This window comes from Pomacea canaliculata, linkage group LG1, assembly GCF_003073045.1.
Source record: "Pomacea canaliculata isolate SZHN2017 linkage group LG1, ASM307304v1, whole genome shotgun sequence".
NCBI lineage: Eukaryota > Metazoa > Mollusca > Gastropoda > Architaenioglossa > Ampullariidae > Pomacea > Pomacea canaliculata.
In genome coordinates, this window is record NC_037590.1 from 16,370,291 (window position 1) to 16,386,928 (window position 16,638).

The 16,638-nt window shown below is 39.2% G+C and overlaps 2 protein-coding genes across 6 annotated transcripts; both read left to right on the forward strand.

Annotated features, from left to right (window-relative positions):
- The first annotated feature begins 317 nt into the window (after window positions 1–317).
- Window positions 318–7,424, forward strand: LOC112565443 (D-beta-hydroxybutyrate dehydrogenase, mitochondrial-like). Of its 2 annotated transcripts, XM_025240917.1 has the most exons (8): window positions 392–443; window positions 2,151–2,233; window positions 3,915–4,127; window positions 4,695–4,895; window positions 5,587–5,739; window positions 6,010–6,203; window positions 6,376–6,612; window positions 7,021–7,424. In XM_025240917.1, the coding sequence occupies exons 3-8, from the start codon at window positions 3,923–3,925 to the stop codon at window positions 7,117–7,119; spliced, it is 1,089 nt and encodes a 362-aa protein (XP_025096702.1). In that variant the 5' UTR covers window positions 392–443; window positions 2,151–2,233; window positions 3,915–3,922; the 3' UTR covers window positions 7,120–7,424. The 2 variants fall into 2 exon arrangements, with proteins under 2 accessions (XP_025096710.1, XP_025096702.1); XM_025240925.1 differs by lacking the exon at window positions 2,151–2,233 and having other exon boundaries at window positions 318–443.
- LOC112565456 (D-beta-hydroxybutyrate dehydrogenase, mitochondrial-like) lies at window positions 3,435–15,875 on the forward strand. Of its 4 annotated transcripts, none has more exons than XM_025240938.1 (7): window positions 3,435–3,472; window positions 8,825–9,037; window positions 9,400–9,600; window positions 9,740–9,892; window positions 10,163–10,356; window positions 14,929–15,165; window positions 15,490–15,875. In XM_025240938.1, exons 2-7 carry the CDS (start codon window positions 8,833–8,835, stop codon window positions 15,580–15,582), a joined length of 1,083 nt encoding a protein of 360 aa, XP_025096723.1. In that variant the 5' UTR covers window positions 3,435–3,472; window positions 8,825–8,832; the 3' UTR covers window positions 15,583–15,875. The 4 variants fall into 4 exon arrangements, with proteins under 4 accessions (XP_025096723.1, XP_025096724.1, XP_025096725.1 ...); XM_025240939.1 differs by lacking the exon at window positions 3,435–3,472 and adding an exon at window positions 8,029–8,380; XM_025240940.1 differs by lacking the exon at window positions 3,435–3,472 and adding an exon at window positions 8,395–8,416.
- Window positions 15,876–16,638: the final 763 nt, after the last annotated feature.

Consider the following 16,638-nt stretch of genomic DNA (forward strand, 5'->3'; position numbering starts at 1 on the left):
ACAGTCGTCTTACTGATGCACACTTGCAGTCCATCTTGAGAATCTCCACAACACAGAAACTTACTCCAAACATAAACGAACTTGTTGTCAAGAAAAGATGTCAAACGTCCACTTCTGACAAAATAAATTAAGAAGAAAAACTGCTAAGCCTTGGTTTGTTATTACTTTAATTTTGTTTTAATGTAAAAACTTTACAACCATGGCGGCCATCTTTGCGCCCGTGGCGTAGTACCTCTCAAGCAAGTACGCGTGCGCCCGCGTGCGCTCACTCAAATTTCGCTGCGGTACGGCCCGCCCGTCGTAGGCGCACGCGTGCGCCCGCGTTGCGGTACGCAGGGCTGCTTTGCTCTGATCTTGACCTAGTTGCTGGTTCAACGTAAAATACCAATTCAACCCACCCACCACCTTGACGTACGTGAGAGTCTGTGCACAGGGGCGAGAAGGTTGGTCTTTCAACATTTAGTGTGTATGTGTGCGCGCGTAAAACATTTTACCTATTCAACCTGACTCATGGCGTATGGACTACGCACTACACTGAACACTGAACAAACAAATAATAATAAACAACATTGAATGTAGGTCGTCGTGTACTAACTACGCACATCGTTTAGATGACACTGAAGAAGGTTTGATACGATACCAATTAGAATACCTTCTTGTGGACCCACAGTATATATATATTTTTTGAGTACAGCAGACAGGACTACACACCGATATGATCTAAATCTGCAGAAACACTCGGCACAATGAACACACACGCCTACAATATGCAGCGAAAAGAAAGATTCACAAGGGTACACGGAGTGTCAGTCGTCTGTTAGACATATACAGACACATATATAGATACCCACACAGGGCTTCTGCTAAGGCTAAATTCTTTGGGGTCCCAGGGACCCCTTCTTCAGATTTCTAAGGGGTCCCAGGCTAACTTTAAGGGGTCCCTTTACTAAGTTGAAAAAAAACCCCAACAAATCAACTACTTTGTTCAACTGCCTTTCAGGCACACAAAGCACTGTAAAGTCTAGTCAGAAACGGAGAGATTTCTGTGCCATGAAGAGTGTGCAAGCATCTGTGATGAGCTTATGCTCACTGTACTTGGGGTGCTCACTTTCTTTCCTGTTCTGAGACGATGATTTCAACCACGCTGTCAACGACATCTTGGGAATAGGTTAGAACTCTTCCCGGTAAGGGAAAAAAAAAAAACAAAACAAAAACTGAGTGCAAGGGAAGTAACTCTCACCTTGTAGCAGACGACAATAGATTGGGCTACGATGTAAGACACTACACTTACCCTAAGGTTTTATGTGGTGTCTTCGGACTTGCTAGAATGGGACATTGGAAGGGGTCAAAAGCTGGGACCCATTGACGAAAATTGAAGGGGTCCTCCGAACTTTTAATGCGTACTGTACGCAATTTTTTGCGTAAGCAGAAGCCCTGCCCACATATATATGCATACACATGCATGCAAGTACATACATTAATACACACCTACATATACCCACGTACGGATAGATTTATCGAACTAATTTTCACTTGGTGACACAAAGTACAGGCCTGTATTTAGGACGCTTAAAAATAGCCAGTACACACGTATATGTCTCTCCCATCACTGTATACTGTCGTTATAACGAGCACAAGCTCATGAAGAGTACATACCGCATATTAAGCACATCACGTGACAACGTGTTTCTAGCGTTGAAAGCTTTTTGTTAAGCGTTCAGACCAAACGCTGTGTAGCACTAAGAGAGTCCTTCTCTCGTGTTTTGACAAAACTGATTGAGACTGAAACTGTATTTCTTTTGGAATTCGAACCAAGTTGTTTCTAGATTCACAAGCATAATCATACGACCGCGTTATTTTATATAAACAATCTGGAGGAAGGTTTCAAGCTTTGCATTCTCAACAGCTCTGCAATTTTTCACTCTAACGACAGGTTTGTAAATAATGTCTAATGAATGTTATGTTTCATCTTCCTATACTCACTCTGTCAGTTATGCTTAATCTCTCGGATTTGCCATTCTATCGCGAACATAATCAGCCAAACTTTAACCTCAGAAGTCAAAACTATTTCCACGCTTCTTGAATTAACAAAGTACAATGTCCGATGAGAACAACAGGGTTGATGAACTGCTGCTGGGGGTCTGTTGCAGATAATGCTCACAGACTGCGGCCTCGATCTCCGTGCATGAGAACCAGATAACAACCACTGGCGTGCGAATCCCATTGACTTTGTGTATGTCTAGTCACAACTATTGTTATTGTCCTCTAGACTGCTGATGCATGATACTTGAGTGTCTGCTACTGGCGGTGAGGACGTCTCTTCACAGTTTGTTACCTAAGATCCAAATAAGTTTTATACAAGATCTCACTAAGTATCTAAATGCACTACAGTAAATAAGCTGCGCCTAGCATTCACATCTTTAACAGGTAGGAATGCCAGTCACATGTGATTCTTATGCAAAGTCTGCAAGGGAAGAGGAGCTTACGCTTCGTTAAAGAGAACTGATTAGAATGAGGCGATCGTGCAGCGTATGTTGGTTTAAAATGTGTCAGTGGCACTATCAATAGTGCCAAACATAGGAAGAGATGACATAATAACAGTAAGGATGGTTGTATACCTTTAGAGGCCAGCACGTGGCCATGTCTTCACATTACAAGGCCACGAAAATATAATACCAATTAGAGAAGGGAGTATAAAAAAATAAAAGTAATTTCTCTCAACACACACACGTGCACACACGCACACACACATCTACATACATGGCACTGATATGATAAATAGCTGCACTGAACTACAAATATAAGCTACAGTCAGCATCACCTTTAAGCGTTTGTTTTTCAGTCTTTCGTCATCTGCGTTCATTGATATTTGAAGTGAAACTTTGCTTTTCGCGGCTGTTCGTACTTGAGTAACGAAGAATGTCAACATCAATGCATTGTAATTACCCTTAAATAAACGTTTCAACCTTCTGCCTCATTATTATTTAGTTGACACTTTAAAAACCTTGTAGTTGTAGTCTTCATTCAGATTGTGTGATCGCTGATACCATTCAAAGAAGGTGGTAGAGACTCCGCTAGTGTAACACTGGTCGTCATAAGCAACGTTCTCTGTGAAAACCTAAATGTAGCTAGGTACTCCGAGCTGATTTTTCAAATCAACAAGAAGCAAAAACAAAAAAGCACATAAACAATAAGATTAAAAAAATAAAAATAAAAAGATGTTGTGAGTGATCTAATCACTTCACATACTGCTAAACATTCCATTTACTGCTCAAAACGAGCAACATCATTGCTGACAACTTTTGTCAATTGGCAAGTGACTTGCTTATGACACTAAACACTGCTGTTTCCATCATTAATCTCTTATTACCTTTTTATGTGACCCCAATATGATTTCGCTCCAAAACCTTTTATCTTTGTTCCTATTAAAATACAAATATTTTCGACTCAGTCATATCCCGCTACTTTCGAGGTAAGATTGAAAGTTCGCTCACGTCTTACTGTCACAGTAAGTAAGATGCTTAATGCTGTAGTCATTTAACATGTTCTTACATTTACAAGAATATGTCTCTGTATAAAGGACATGATATTTTGCCTGTTACACTACGACAGCTAAACTTGTTGCATATTTTTGCAATGGGTATGTCAGGTCGACTGCCCTCTACCATCGCGTGACTGAGAGAGAGAGTTACAGAGATGAAACGATAAATCGTTATTTACGATGATAACAGAATATACAAAAGTTATGCATTTTTATATCTACCCCTCGATCTGCGTAGAAGAAACTAAAACAATGCTGAAAAGGGTGAGAAAAAAATCCTTTAAACTTGTCTATATCTGCACTCGTACCAAAATAAATTAGAAATCTGGTTGCATTTCTTGAAACTGATGGAATAAATATTTACTTTCCACAGTTTTAAAAATGTCTACTGCTCTCGTACACACGCTGGAGGCGGGGCTTGTGGGCGTGGCACTTCTAGCGGTGTACACAGCTTTGACCACGCCCACTGTGGTGTGTCTGGTGACACTGACCGTCTTGTACGTCATCTATAGACGTGAGAGAAGGAAAGCCGCAGGAACAATTCCTTTGACAGACAAGCATGTTCTCATCACTGGATGTGATTCGGGTAAGTGTTGACGTTCAAGTCGACTGATATCTAGCTTAGAAAGTTTGCGTCTTATTTTACTAGGTAAGTTTTGGGGCTAAATTATTAGACCCTTTAAAGCAGACCTGGGCAAAGGCCGGCCCGCGGGACGGATCCGGCCCGCCTCCTGTCTCTGACCGGCCCGCCCGCTGGCCCGCCCGCCAGTATATATCCTATATATACAGTATTGGGTAAAACTGAGTTAACTATATTAGTCCGGCCCTCTAAAACCATCCCAGTTTCTTATGCGGCCCCTTGGGAAAATTAATTGCCCACCCCTCCTTTAAAGACACAAGTGGATGAAAGAAGACTGAAGAGTAGACACAAACTTCACAATCATTATGTTTTATTCAGATTTGCGCTTCTGAAAAGTTAGCACAAACTCCTTCAGCCCTATCGCTAGCTCTGAACTATTGGGAGATGTATGTTAGATAAAGTTGAATTGTTCACTGTCATCAGTAGAATGATTCCAAGAAAAGAGTAATTGAAATATTTTAATGATTGTAAAAACGTTGTAATTTATACAAAACACGACTAAACATGTTTTAGGTTTCGGGCTGGAACTGGCACAACACCTGCATAGGCGAGGTTGCCACGTGTTCGCCACGGTGCTGAATCCAGACAGCCCTGGCGCCAAGAAGCTTCGTGACGTCAGCTCGCCCAAACTGTCCGTGATGCCTCTGGACGTCAGCAAGGACGAGGACGTCAGCGCGTGTTTAAGAAGGGTCAAGGACGTGTGTGATAGCACAGGTGATGAGACTTACTGCAGATGAAAAAAGCGACGTATACACAATCTATAGAAAGTTCAAGCGGACGACTGAACAAGAGCGCTTGAGCGAACGAATGTAGGAAAGCGGTAGATCGTTAGAAGAAGCATAGAAAAAGGCGAAGCAAGAAAATGTAATGAGTGTGCTGCTCGTCCTCGTTAGATGTAGGGAAGGAAAAGGATTAAGAGAGAAAGAGATGATACTAGAGAGAGAATGCACATAAAGAAGAGGTGAAAAGGGAGAAACTAAGATCAGTGTGTGAGTACAATCAAATGTAAGGCAATAAATGCTGTCATTAAACGGCTTTCTTAATTTCCTTCCTTAACCTTTTTTTCATTCCTGCTCGTTACATTCTTTTCAAAAATTAACATTCGTCGATCGCGCCAGTTAAGGGAACATTTGGGAACAAATGATTTCCTTATCTATGCGATCAAGTGAAAACATCATTATTGTACTGTGAGCCTGTTCGACTCCTAACGTTAGTTCACCATTTGTGCTCTATTAAAAGTAATTAAAAACCCATTATGGTAGGCAGATAAGGAAGGAACAAAGTAGAGAAAAAAGACTCGAAGGAGAAAACGAAGAAAAATAGAAATAAGAATGTAACAAATTAAATGCTGATTGTAAAGCTTTCACTATATCAGGAGCTTATAACATTCTATTATCTACCGTAGGCTTATGGGGACTGGTAAACAACGCTGGTGTTAATTTTCTTGGGGATGTCGAGCTGACCACGATGTCCCAGTATCTGCGAGTGGCTGACGTGAACCTGTTCGGCATGGTCCGATGCACCAGGGCCTTCCTGCCGCTCATCAGACAGGCCAAGGGTGAGATGGTTCACTGCACATGCACACGACAGAAACACTTCTCTTCACATAAGATCTTTCTACCAACCATTCCTGGTCTTGATCATTCACTTCTCCATTTAACAGCAAGCGTAACAGACATGAAAAACACGCTGTCTGACATTACTAGCTGTTAAAAATTATTGTTATTAGTTAGTTTAGTATTGAGCGTTTATAGGCAATATTTTCGAGATATATATATAAAGAGAAAAAAGAGAAAAGCTGTCTGAAAAATACGAATGTCACCTACAGGACGCATCGTCAACGTGACCAGCATTAAAGGGCAGGTGCCAGGACCGTTAAATGCCGCTTACAACATCACTAAATATGGCGGTGAAACCTTTTCCGACATTGTCCGACTGGAGATGAAAGAGTTCGGAGTTAAGGTCGTCATCATTGAGCCAGGGAACTTCGGTGGCGCCACTGGTTGTCTTAATTCTGAAGGAGTGAGTAGCAGAGTTCGGAGTTAAGGTCGTCACCGTTGACCAGCCACTGGTTGTGTGAACTCTGAAGATGTGTGCTCTTAATTAAATAGGCATAGAGAATAAATACTTATTTCTGTACATCAGAAATTAATTAACATCATTCTGTTTCTAAAAAAATTCTTATTGTTTACAGATGATTCGAATAAAAAAAGATTTTGATTCAATGTGGGATGCTGCATCTGACGAGGCGAAACAGTTGTTTAAAAGAGAGCATCTTGACCGGGTCTTGGCAGAAACGGAAGCAGCTGCAGGAACTTCTTACCCGACTGTCGAGCCAGTTCTGAATACCATCGAGGAAGCTTTGACCTCTGGCGACCCAGAAATACGTTACATTATCGATGGATCAAATAGGCTTCTGGACGATAACTGCGTATGTAGTAATAGTACTGATATTAGAGCTGCTGTTGAATTGATGGCGAGAATAAAAAAAAAATCTTATAAACAATAAAGTATATAAATATGTGTATGCGAGTGTGATCTCTGTTCCCATATCTATGCCGTTTGTCTGCTCCCTACATAGAATACTTGTTTTCGGATTCCAGGAATGGAATACAGTATGTTGCTCCAGAGTAGTTTTTTTATGTTTAATTGATGCGTTCTATGATGCCACAACATTCCAGTTCGAGATATCAGTGTTAATTTTTAGGTCTTTTGGATTTATAACTTCGATCAGCGGCAATAGCCTACAATAGACAATACCAACTCAAAAAGATATAGAAGCACCTTTTTTTATCCCTCACAGTAACTAGTCTAATCTGTAAATTTCTTTTCTTTCCAGATGTTGGCTCGTGTGAAACCTTTTCTCCCAGATCGAATTTTTGACCGCTTTGTTTTATACTTCTATCCTTATAAGATTGAAAATGACACTGAAATATAATGTAAACTTTTCATAAAAAGATGGAAGAACTTAATATTGTTGAATATTTACCAGAAATATTTACAGTACTGAAACTGCTGTATATCTAGAATATTAAAATCACTGATGCAATTGTAATGATGGGAACATTTACAGGGCAGATACAATTCTGAGGAAAGGCATTGTATTTTCCTGAAAATATGATGCATTTAATTTTAAATTCCTGAAATGTTAAGAAACAGCATCAAAATGGTTACATATGTGTAGAACATTTTACACAGCTGTAATTGTGTTGGAAAAAAGTAAAATATTGAGTATAAGCCAAACTGGAGTTTGTTTTAAATAGGGTACGTGTGGCTATTTAGAAAAAGCTAAAAAAAGTAAAAATTACACCACAGAAGTGTCATTAAATCAAGTTACAATATATATGTGTGTGTGTGTGCCTGCGGTCACCTGTGTTCATTGATATTTGAAGTGAAACTTTGCTTCTTTCCGGCTGTTCGTACTTGAGTAACGAAGAATGTCAATATCATTGCAATTACTTAAATAAACGTTTCAACCTTCTGCCTCATTATTATTTAGTTGACACTTTAAAAACCTTGTAGCATGGCTTCTGCTAAGGCTAAATTCTTTGGGGTCCCATGGACCCCTTCTTCAGATTTTTAAGGGGTCCCTGTTCTTTGCCCAAATTTGAAGAGGACCCCATTGACGAAAATTGAAGGGGTCCTCCGAACTTTTAATGCGCACTGTACGCTTTTTTTGCGTAAGCAGAAGCCCTTCTTGTAGTCTTCATTCAGATTCTGTGATCGCTGATACCCTTCAAAAAAGGTGGTAGAGACTCCGCTAGTGTAACACTGGTCGTCATAAGCAACGTTGTCTGTGAAAACCTAAATGTAACTAGGTACTCCAAGTTGATTTTTCAAATAAACAAAAAGCAAAAACAAAAAAAGCACATAAACAATAAGATTAAAAAATAAAAATAAAAAGATGTTGTGAGTGATCTAATCACTTCACATACTGCTAAACATTCCATTTACTGCTCAAAACGAGCAACATCATTACTGAGAACTTTTGTCAGTTGGCAAGCGACTTGCTTATGACACTAAACACTGCTGTTTCCATCATTAATCTCTCATTACTTGTGCAGCTGCTGATAGTGTTCGCTTCAAAAGATAACAACCAGTTTTTATGTGACCCAATATGATTTCGTTCCAAAACCTTTTATCTTTGTTCCTATTATAATACAGTATTTCCGACTCGGCCATATCCCGCTACTTTCGAGGTAAGATTGAAAGTTTGCTCACGTCTTACTGTCACAGTAAGTAATATGCTTAATGCTGTATACATTTAACATGTTCTAACATTTACAAGAATACGTCTCTCTATAAAGGACATGATATTTTGCCTCTTACACTACGACAGCTAAACTTGTTGCATATTTTTGCAATGGGTACATCGGGTCGACTGCCCTCGACCATCGCGTGACTGAGAGAGAGGGAGTACAGAGATCAAACGATAAATCGTTATTTACGATGATAACAGAATATACAAAAGTTATGCATTTTTATATCTACCCCTCGAATCTGCGTAGAAGAAACTGTAACAAGGCTGAAAAGGGTGAGAAAAAAATCCCTTTAAACTTGTCTATATCTGCACTCGTACCAAATTAATTAGAAATCTGGTTGCATTTCTTGAAACTGATGGAATAAAGATTTACATTCCACAGTTTAAAAAATGTCTACTGCCTTCGTACACTCGCTGGAGGTAGGGCTTGTGGGCGTGGCACTTCTAGCGGTGTACACAGCTTTGACCACGCCCACTGTGGTGTGTCTGTTGACACTGACCGTCTTGTACGTCATCTATAGACGTGAGAGAAGGAAAGCCGCAGGAACAATTCCTTTGACAGACAAGCATGTTCTCATCACTGGGTGCGACTCAGGTAAGTGTTAATGTTCAAGTCTACTGATACCTAGCTTAGAAAGTTTGCGTATTATTTTACTTGGTAAGTTTTGGGGCTAAATTATTAGACCCTTTAAAGACACAATTTCATGAAAGAAGACCGAAGAGTAGACACAAACTTCACAACCACTATATTTTATTCAGATGTGCGCTTCTGAAAAATTAGCACAAACTCCTTCAGCCCTATCGCTAACTCTGACACATTTGGAGAAGGATAATGTTAGATAAAGTTGAATTGTTCACTGTCATCAGTAGAATGATTCCAAGAAAAGAGTAATTGAAATATTTTAATGATTGTAAAAACGTTGTAATTTAGACAAAACACAACTAAACATGTTTTAGGTTTCGGGCTGGAGCTGGCACAGCACCTGCATAGGCGAGGTTGTCACGTGTTCGCCACGGTGCTGAATCCAGACAGTCCTGGCGCCAAGAAACTTCGTGACGTCAGCTCGCCCAAACTGTCCGTGATGCCTCTGGACGTCAGCAAGGACGACGACGTCAGCGCGTGTTTGAGAAGGGTCAAGGACGTGTGTGATAACACAGGTGAGGACCAAAGTAGAGAAAAAAGATTCGAAGGAGGAAAGGAAAAAAACTAGAAACAAGAATTTGTTTTAACAAATTAAATGTTGATTGTAAAGCTTTCACTATAGTAGTAGGTTATAACATTTATTATCTACCGTAGGATTATGGGGACTGGTAAACAACGCTGGTATTAATTTCGTTGGGGATGTCGAGCTGACCACGATGTCCCAGTATCTGCGAGTGGCTGACGTGAACCTGTTCGGCATGGTCCGATGCACCAGGGCCTTCCTGCCGCTCATCAGACAGGCCAAGGGTGAGATGGTTTACTGCACATGCACACGATAGAAACACTTCTCTTCACATAAGATCTCTCTACCAACCATTCCTGGTTTCGATCATTCACTTCTTCATTTATCAACAAGCGTAACAGACATGAAAAACACACTGTGTGACATTACTAGCTGTTTAAAATTATTTTTTTAGTAAGTTTAGTATTGAGCGTTTATAGGTAATATTTTCGATATATATCGAAAGAGAAAAAAAAAGAGAAAAGCTGTCTGAAAAATACGAATATCACCTACAGGACGCATCGTTAACGTGACCAGCATTAAAGGGCTGCTGCCAGCACCGGTAAATGCCGCTTACAACATCACTAAATATGGCGGTGAAACCTTTTCCGACATTGTCCGACTGGAGATGAAAGAGTTCGGAGTTAAGGTCGTCATCATTGAGCCAGGGAACTTCGGTGGCGCCACTGGTTGTATCAATTCTGAAGGAGTGAGTAGCAGACGAAGCTCATGTACCGTACGATCTCTTTATTTCATTGGAGGAAACATAACTACCGCCATCACCTTCGCCACTGCATTATGGAGGATAATGCTGATAACGATGCACATCGTCTTAGTACCGACATCTGGAAGTATCACTTGTCTTCTTTTGATCTTTATAATTTAATGTGTTTGTTTATATAATGCATTAAAGAATTACATAGAAGATGAAAACTTTATTTGCATCCTTCAGCAATTAATAGAATCACTTTCTGAAGTGTTTCTAATTCTTTGCAGATGAAGCGAATAAGGAAAGACTTTGATTTGATGTGGGATGCTGCATCCGAAGAGGTGAAACAGATTGTACAGCAAAATACATCTTGACCGGAAGTTGTCAAAAATAACAAGAAGTGCAAACACTACCTACCCGACTGTACAACCAGTGATGAACACGATCGAAGAAGCCTTGACCTCGGGTGACCCAGAATTACGTTACATTGTTGATGGATCAAATAGGCTGGTGGACAATATCTGCGTATGTAGTAATAGTACTGATATTAGAGCTGCTGCTGAATTGATGGCGAGAATAAAAAAAAAATCTTATAAACAATTAATGAAGTATATAAATATGTGCATGCGAGTGCGATCTCTGTTCCCATATCTATGCCGTTTGTCTGCTCCCTACTTAGAATACTTGTTTTCGGATTCCAGGAATGGAATACAATATGTTGCTCCAGAGAAGGTTTTTTATGTTTAATTGATGCGTTCTATGATGCCACAACATTCCAGTTCAAGATATCAGTGTTAATTTTTAAGTCTTTTGGATTTATAACTTCAGCGGCAATAGCACACAATAGACAATACCAACTCAAAAAGATATCGAAGCACCTTTCTCTATCCCTCACAGTAACTAGTCTAATCTGTAAATTTCTTTTCTTTCCAGATGTTGGCTCGTGTGAAACCTTTTCTCCCAGATCGAATTTTTGACCGCTTACTTTTATACTTCTATCCATATAAGATTGAAAATGACACTGAAATATAATGTAAACTTTTCATAAAAAGATGGAAGAACTTAATATTGTTGAATATTTACCAGAAACATTTACAGTACTGAAACTGCTGTATATCTAGAATATTAAAATTCACTGATGCAATCATATGATGGGAACATTTACAGGGCTGATACAATTCTGGGGAAAGGCATTGTATTTTCCTGGAAATATGATGCATTTAATTTTAAATTCCTGAAATGTTAAGTTACAGCATCAAAATGGTTACATATGTGTAGAACATTTTACACAGCTGTAATTGTCTTGGAAAAAAGTAAAATATCGAGTATAAGCCAAACTGGAGTTTTTTTAAATAGAGGTGTGGCTATTTTAGAACAAGCTAAAAAAGTAAAAATTACACCACAGAAGTGTCATTAAATCAAGTTACAAGGTTACAAGGGGGGGGGGGAGATGAGAGGGTATATCGTGATCATGCATATCGTGCATACGATGATAAAAAATGTAGATGTTTTAGTTAGGTAGTGAATCTGTTATTTATTTCTATATAACCCTATAAAAGCCAGCAGTAAAATGGAGCACTGGTGATGATCCATTGATTGTAGGCAACCTCGTTTTTCTGTTGTTGTTTTTTCTTCTTTCTTTTTGCAGATTTTTAATGGTTGCCGTTCTCAACCATGATTAAGATCTAGATTCATTTATTATGAGTCAAATCTTTGCTTTTAATTAATTATCTCATCCATCATCTAATGTCCTTTAAGCGTTTATTTGTCATTCTTTTGTCCCCTGTGTTCATTGATATTTGAAGTGAAACTTTGCTTTTCCAGGCTGTTCGTACTTGAGTAACGAAGAATGTCAACATCAGTGGATTGTAATTACCTTAAATAAACGTGTCAACCTTCTGCCTCATTATTGTTTAGCTGAGACTTTAAAAACCTTGTAGTCTTCATTCAGATTGTGTGATCGCTGATACCCTTCAAAGAAGGTGGAAGAGACTATAGCTAGTGTAACACTGGTCGTCATAAGCAACGTTATTTGTGAAAACCTAAATGTAGTTGATTTTTCAAATCAACAAGAAGCAAAAACAAAAAAGCACATAAACAATAAGATTAAACAAATAAATAAAAAGATGCTGTGAGTGATCTAATCGCTTCACATACTGCTAAACATTCCATTTACTGCTCAAAACGACCAACATCATTACTGAGAACTTTTGTCAATTGGCAAGTGACTTGCTTATGACACTAAACGCTGCTGTTTCCATCATTAATCTCTTATTACCTGTGCAGCTGCTCATAGTGTTCTCTTCAAAAGATAACAACCACGTTTGTAGGTGACCCCGAATATGATTTCGTTCCCAAACCTTTTATCTTTGTTCCTATTATAATACAGTATATCCGACTCGGTCATATCCGCTACTTTCGAAGTAAGATTGAAAGTTCGCTCAAGTCTTACTGTCACAGTAAGTAAAATGATTAATGCTGTAGACATTTAACATCTTCTAATATTTACAAGAATATGTCTCTGTATAAAAGACATGATATTTTGCCTCTTACACTACGACAGCTAAACTTGTTGCATATTTTTGCAATGGGTACGTCAGGTCGACTGCCCTCGACCATCGCGTGACTGAGAGAGAGAGTACAGAGATCAAACGATAAATCGTTATTTACGATGATAACAGAATGTACAAAAGTTATGCATTTTATATCTACCCCTCGATCTACGTAGAAGAAACTGAAACAATGCTGTAAAAGGTGAAACTTGTCTATATCTGCACTCGTACCAAAATAAATTATAAATCTGGTTGCATTCCTTGAAACTGATGGAATAAAGATTTACATTCCACAGTTCAAAAAATGTCTACTGCTCTCGTACACTCGCTGGAGGCAGGGCTTTTGGGCGTGGCACTTCTAGCGGTGTACACTGCTTTGACCACGCCCACTGTGGTGTGTCTGTTGACACTGACCGTCTTGTACGTCATCTATAGACGTGAGAGAAGGAAAGCCGCAGGAACAATTCCTTTGACAGACAAGCATGTTCTCATCACTGGGTGCGATTCGGGTAAGTGTTAACTTAAGATTCAGGTAAGTGTTGACGTTGAAGTCGACTGATATCTAGCTTAGAAAGTTTGCGTCTTATTTTGCAAGGTATGTTTTGGGGCTAAATTATTAGACCCTTTAAAGACACAATTTCATGAAAGAAGACCGAAGAGTAGACAAAAACTTCACAATCACTATATTTGATTCAGATTTGCGATTCTGAAAAGTTAGCACGAACTCCTTCAGCCCTATCGCTAGCTCTGACCTTTTTGGAGGTGGATAATGTTAGATAAAGTTGAATTGTTCACTGTCATCAGTAGAATGATTCCAAGAAAAGAGTAATTGAAATATTTTAATGATTGTAAAAACGTTGTAATTTATACAAAACACAACTAAACATGTTCTAGGTTTCGGGCTGGAGCTGGCACAACACCTGTATAGGCGGGGTTGTCACGTGTTCGCCACGGTGCTGAATCCAGACAGTCCTGGCGCCAAGCAGCTTCGTGACGTCAGCTCGCCCAAACTGTCCGTGATGTCTCTGGACGTCAGCAAGGACGACGACGTCAGATCGTGTTTAAGAAGGGTCAAGGACGTGTGTGATAACACAGGTGAGGAACAAAGTAGAGAAAAAAGATTCGAAGGAGGAAAGAAGAAAAAAAAAAAATGAATTTGTTTAACAAATTAAATGTTGATTGTAAAGCTTTCACAATATTAGAGGTTATAACATTCGATTATCTACCGTAGGCTTATGGGGACTGGTAAACAACGCTGGTATTAATTTTCTTGGGGATGTCGAGCTGACCACGATGTCCCAGTATCTGCGAGTGGCTGAACGTGAACCTGTTCGGCATGGTCCGATGCACCAGGGCCTTCCTGCCACTCATCAGACAGGCCAAGGGTGAGATGGTTCACTGCACATGCACACGATAGAAACACTTCTCTTCACATAAGATCTCTCTACCAACCATTCTTGGTCTCGATCATTCATTTCTCCATTTAACAACAAGCGTAACAGACATGAAAAACACACTGTCTGACATTACTAGGTGTTTAAATTTATTTTATTATTAAGTTTAGTATTGAGCGTTTATAGGCAATATTTTATATATATAAGGAGAAAGCTGTCTGAAAAATACGAATATCACCTACAGGACGCATCGTCAACGTGACCAGCATTAAAGGGCTGCTGCCAGGACCGTTAAATGCCGCTTACAACATCACTAAATATGGCGGTGAGACCTTTTCCGACATTGTCCGACTGGAGATGAAAGAGTTCGGAGTTAAGGTCGTCCTCATTGAGCCAGGGAACTTCGGTAGCGCCACTGGTTGTATCAATTCTGAAGGAGTGAGTAGCAGAGTTCGGAGTTAAGGTCGTCACCGTTGAGCCAGGGCACTTCGGTGGCGCCACTGGTTGTGTGAACTCTGAAGATGTGTGCATTAAGTTAAATAGGCATAGAGAATAAATACTTATTTGTGTACATCAGAAATTAATTACTATCATTCTATTTCTAAAGAATTTCTTATTGTTTACAGATGCTTCGAATAAAGAAAGATTTTGACTCAATGTGGGATGCTGCATCCGACGATGTGAAACAGTTGTTTAAAAGGGAGCATCTTGACCGGGTCTTGGCAGAAACGGAAGCAGCTGCAGGAACTTCTTACCCGACTGTCGAGCCGGTTCTGAATACCATCGAGGAAGCTTTGACCTCTGGCGACCCAGAAATACGTTACATTATCGATGGATCAAATAGGCTTATGGACAAATACTGCGTATGTAGTAACAGTAACAATGATACCAGAACTGAGGATTATACAATAATGGAAAGATAAAAGACACTACTACTACTTCATGATGTTAGAGTTTTATCCATCTCTTTGTAACTTTGAAGATCACAGTATGTTTTCAAATCACTTTGAGATGGGCATGCATAAGGTCATAAGGTAGTCTATTTCTAGTCAATACCGGCTGTTCTATATATGATGCATTTTTTATACTTCCTCCCTCTCTCTCTCTCACTGTTAACCTCTCTCTTTTTATATATATATATCTCACACGTTGAATAGTCTAATTTATACACTTGTTTTTCTTTCCAGATGTTGGTTCGAGTGAAGCATTTCCTCCCAGAACGTCTTTTTGATCACCTGGTTTTATACTTTTTTCCATACAAGGTTGACACCAACTTTTAATCGTAATCCAATCTTTCATTGAAAATGTGCTTAAACACTACACCCTTAAAATACTTGCCTGAAAAAGTTACTGTACTGAAACTTCTGTCTGCATAAAACATCAGTGAAACGAATTTATGATGGAACATTCAGAGGACTAAAGCAACTCTCCTGAAAGATGTGTGGTATTAGACTGAAACACATATGATGCACTTGTATGTCTGAGAGCTTAAAATAAAACACCGAACCGGTAATAAATCTACGAAACACTTGCAGCGATTTTGTTGAAATAAAAAAGTTTGTAAATTGCTAAATTTGAATTTGTTGTAAATAGTTGCTGAAGAGGAAAAAGTAACAACTAAATTAATGGAATGTTCCTACCAACAAGTAAATAAATCAAGAAACTTGTGTGTGTCTATGTATGAGAAGAGGTGTAGGATTAATGTATATTAAAAAGCAATGGTACGATATTTTTCTTATTCAGTGTGAGCTAGGAACCCATGAAATGAAAGGCAGAAACGAAGGAAGATATATTCCATTAGCAAAACATCTAAATAGCTATGGTCTTGGTTTCAATAGAAAAAAAAGCGTTGCATTGTCATAGCTTGTGTAAACAGCTGCAAGTACTAATAAAGTTTGAGGAGGTTGTTCCGGATCTCATACAGGGAACATACAACAATGACTTTGTACAAGTGCAGCTTGCAGCAGTCCAAGGGGCGTGTATGGCTCTGCTTTTGGCTGTGCACCGGCATTTTAACTCTGACTCACCTTCAAGGTACCTTGGTGGGAGATCAATGCCCTGGTAGCCAGATAAAATAAACCCTCGCACACATTCAGGAACTTTACTGAAATTTAAAAAAAAGGTATCACAATAAATGTCAACTCGTAACTCGTAACCTTCATAATTATCAGTGATGACCCTTCGTGAGTTCATACAAGATTACTCGTTTCTAGCTTTAAAAACTTTTTATCAGGCGTTCAGACTAAACGGTTTGTAATGTCCACCAGCGTTCATTATGATATTCTGATGACACTGGGAACATTTACATGGCTGATACAATTCTGGGGAAAGGCATT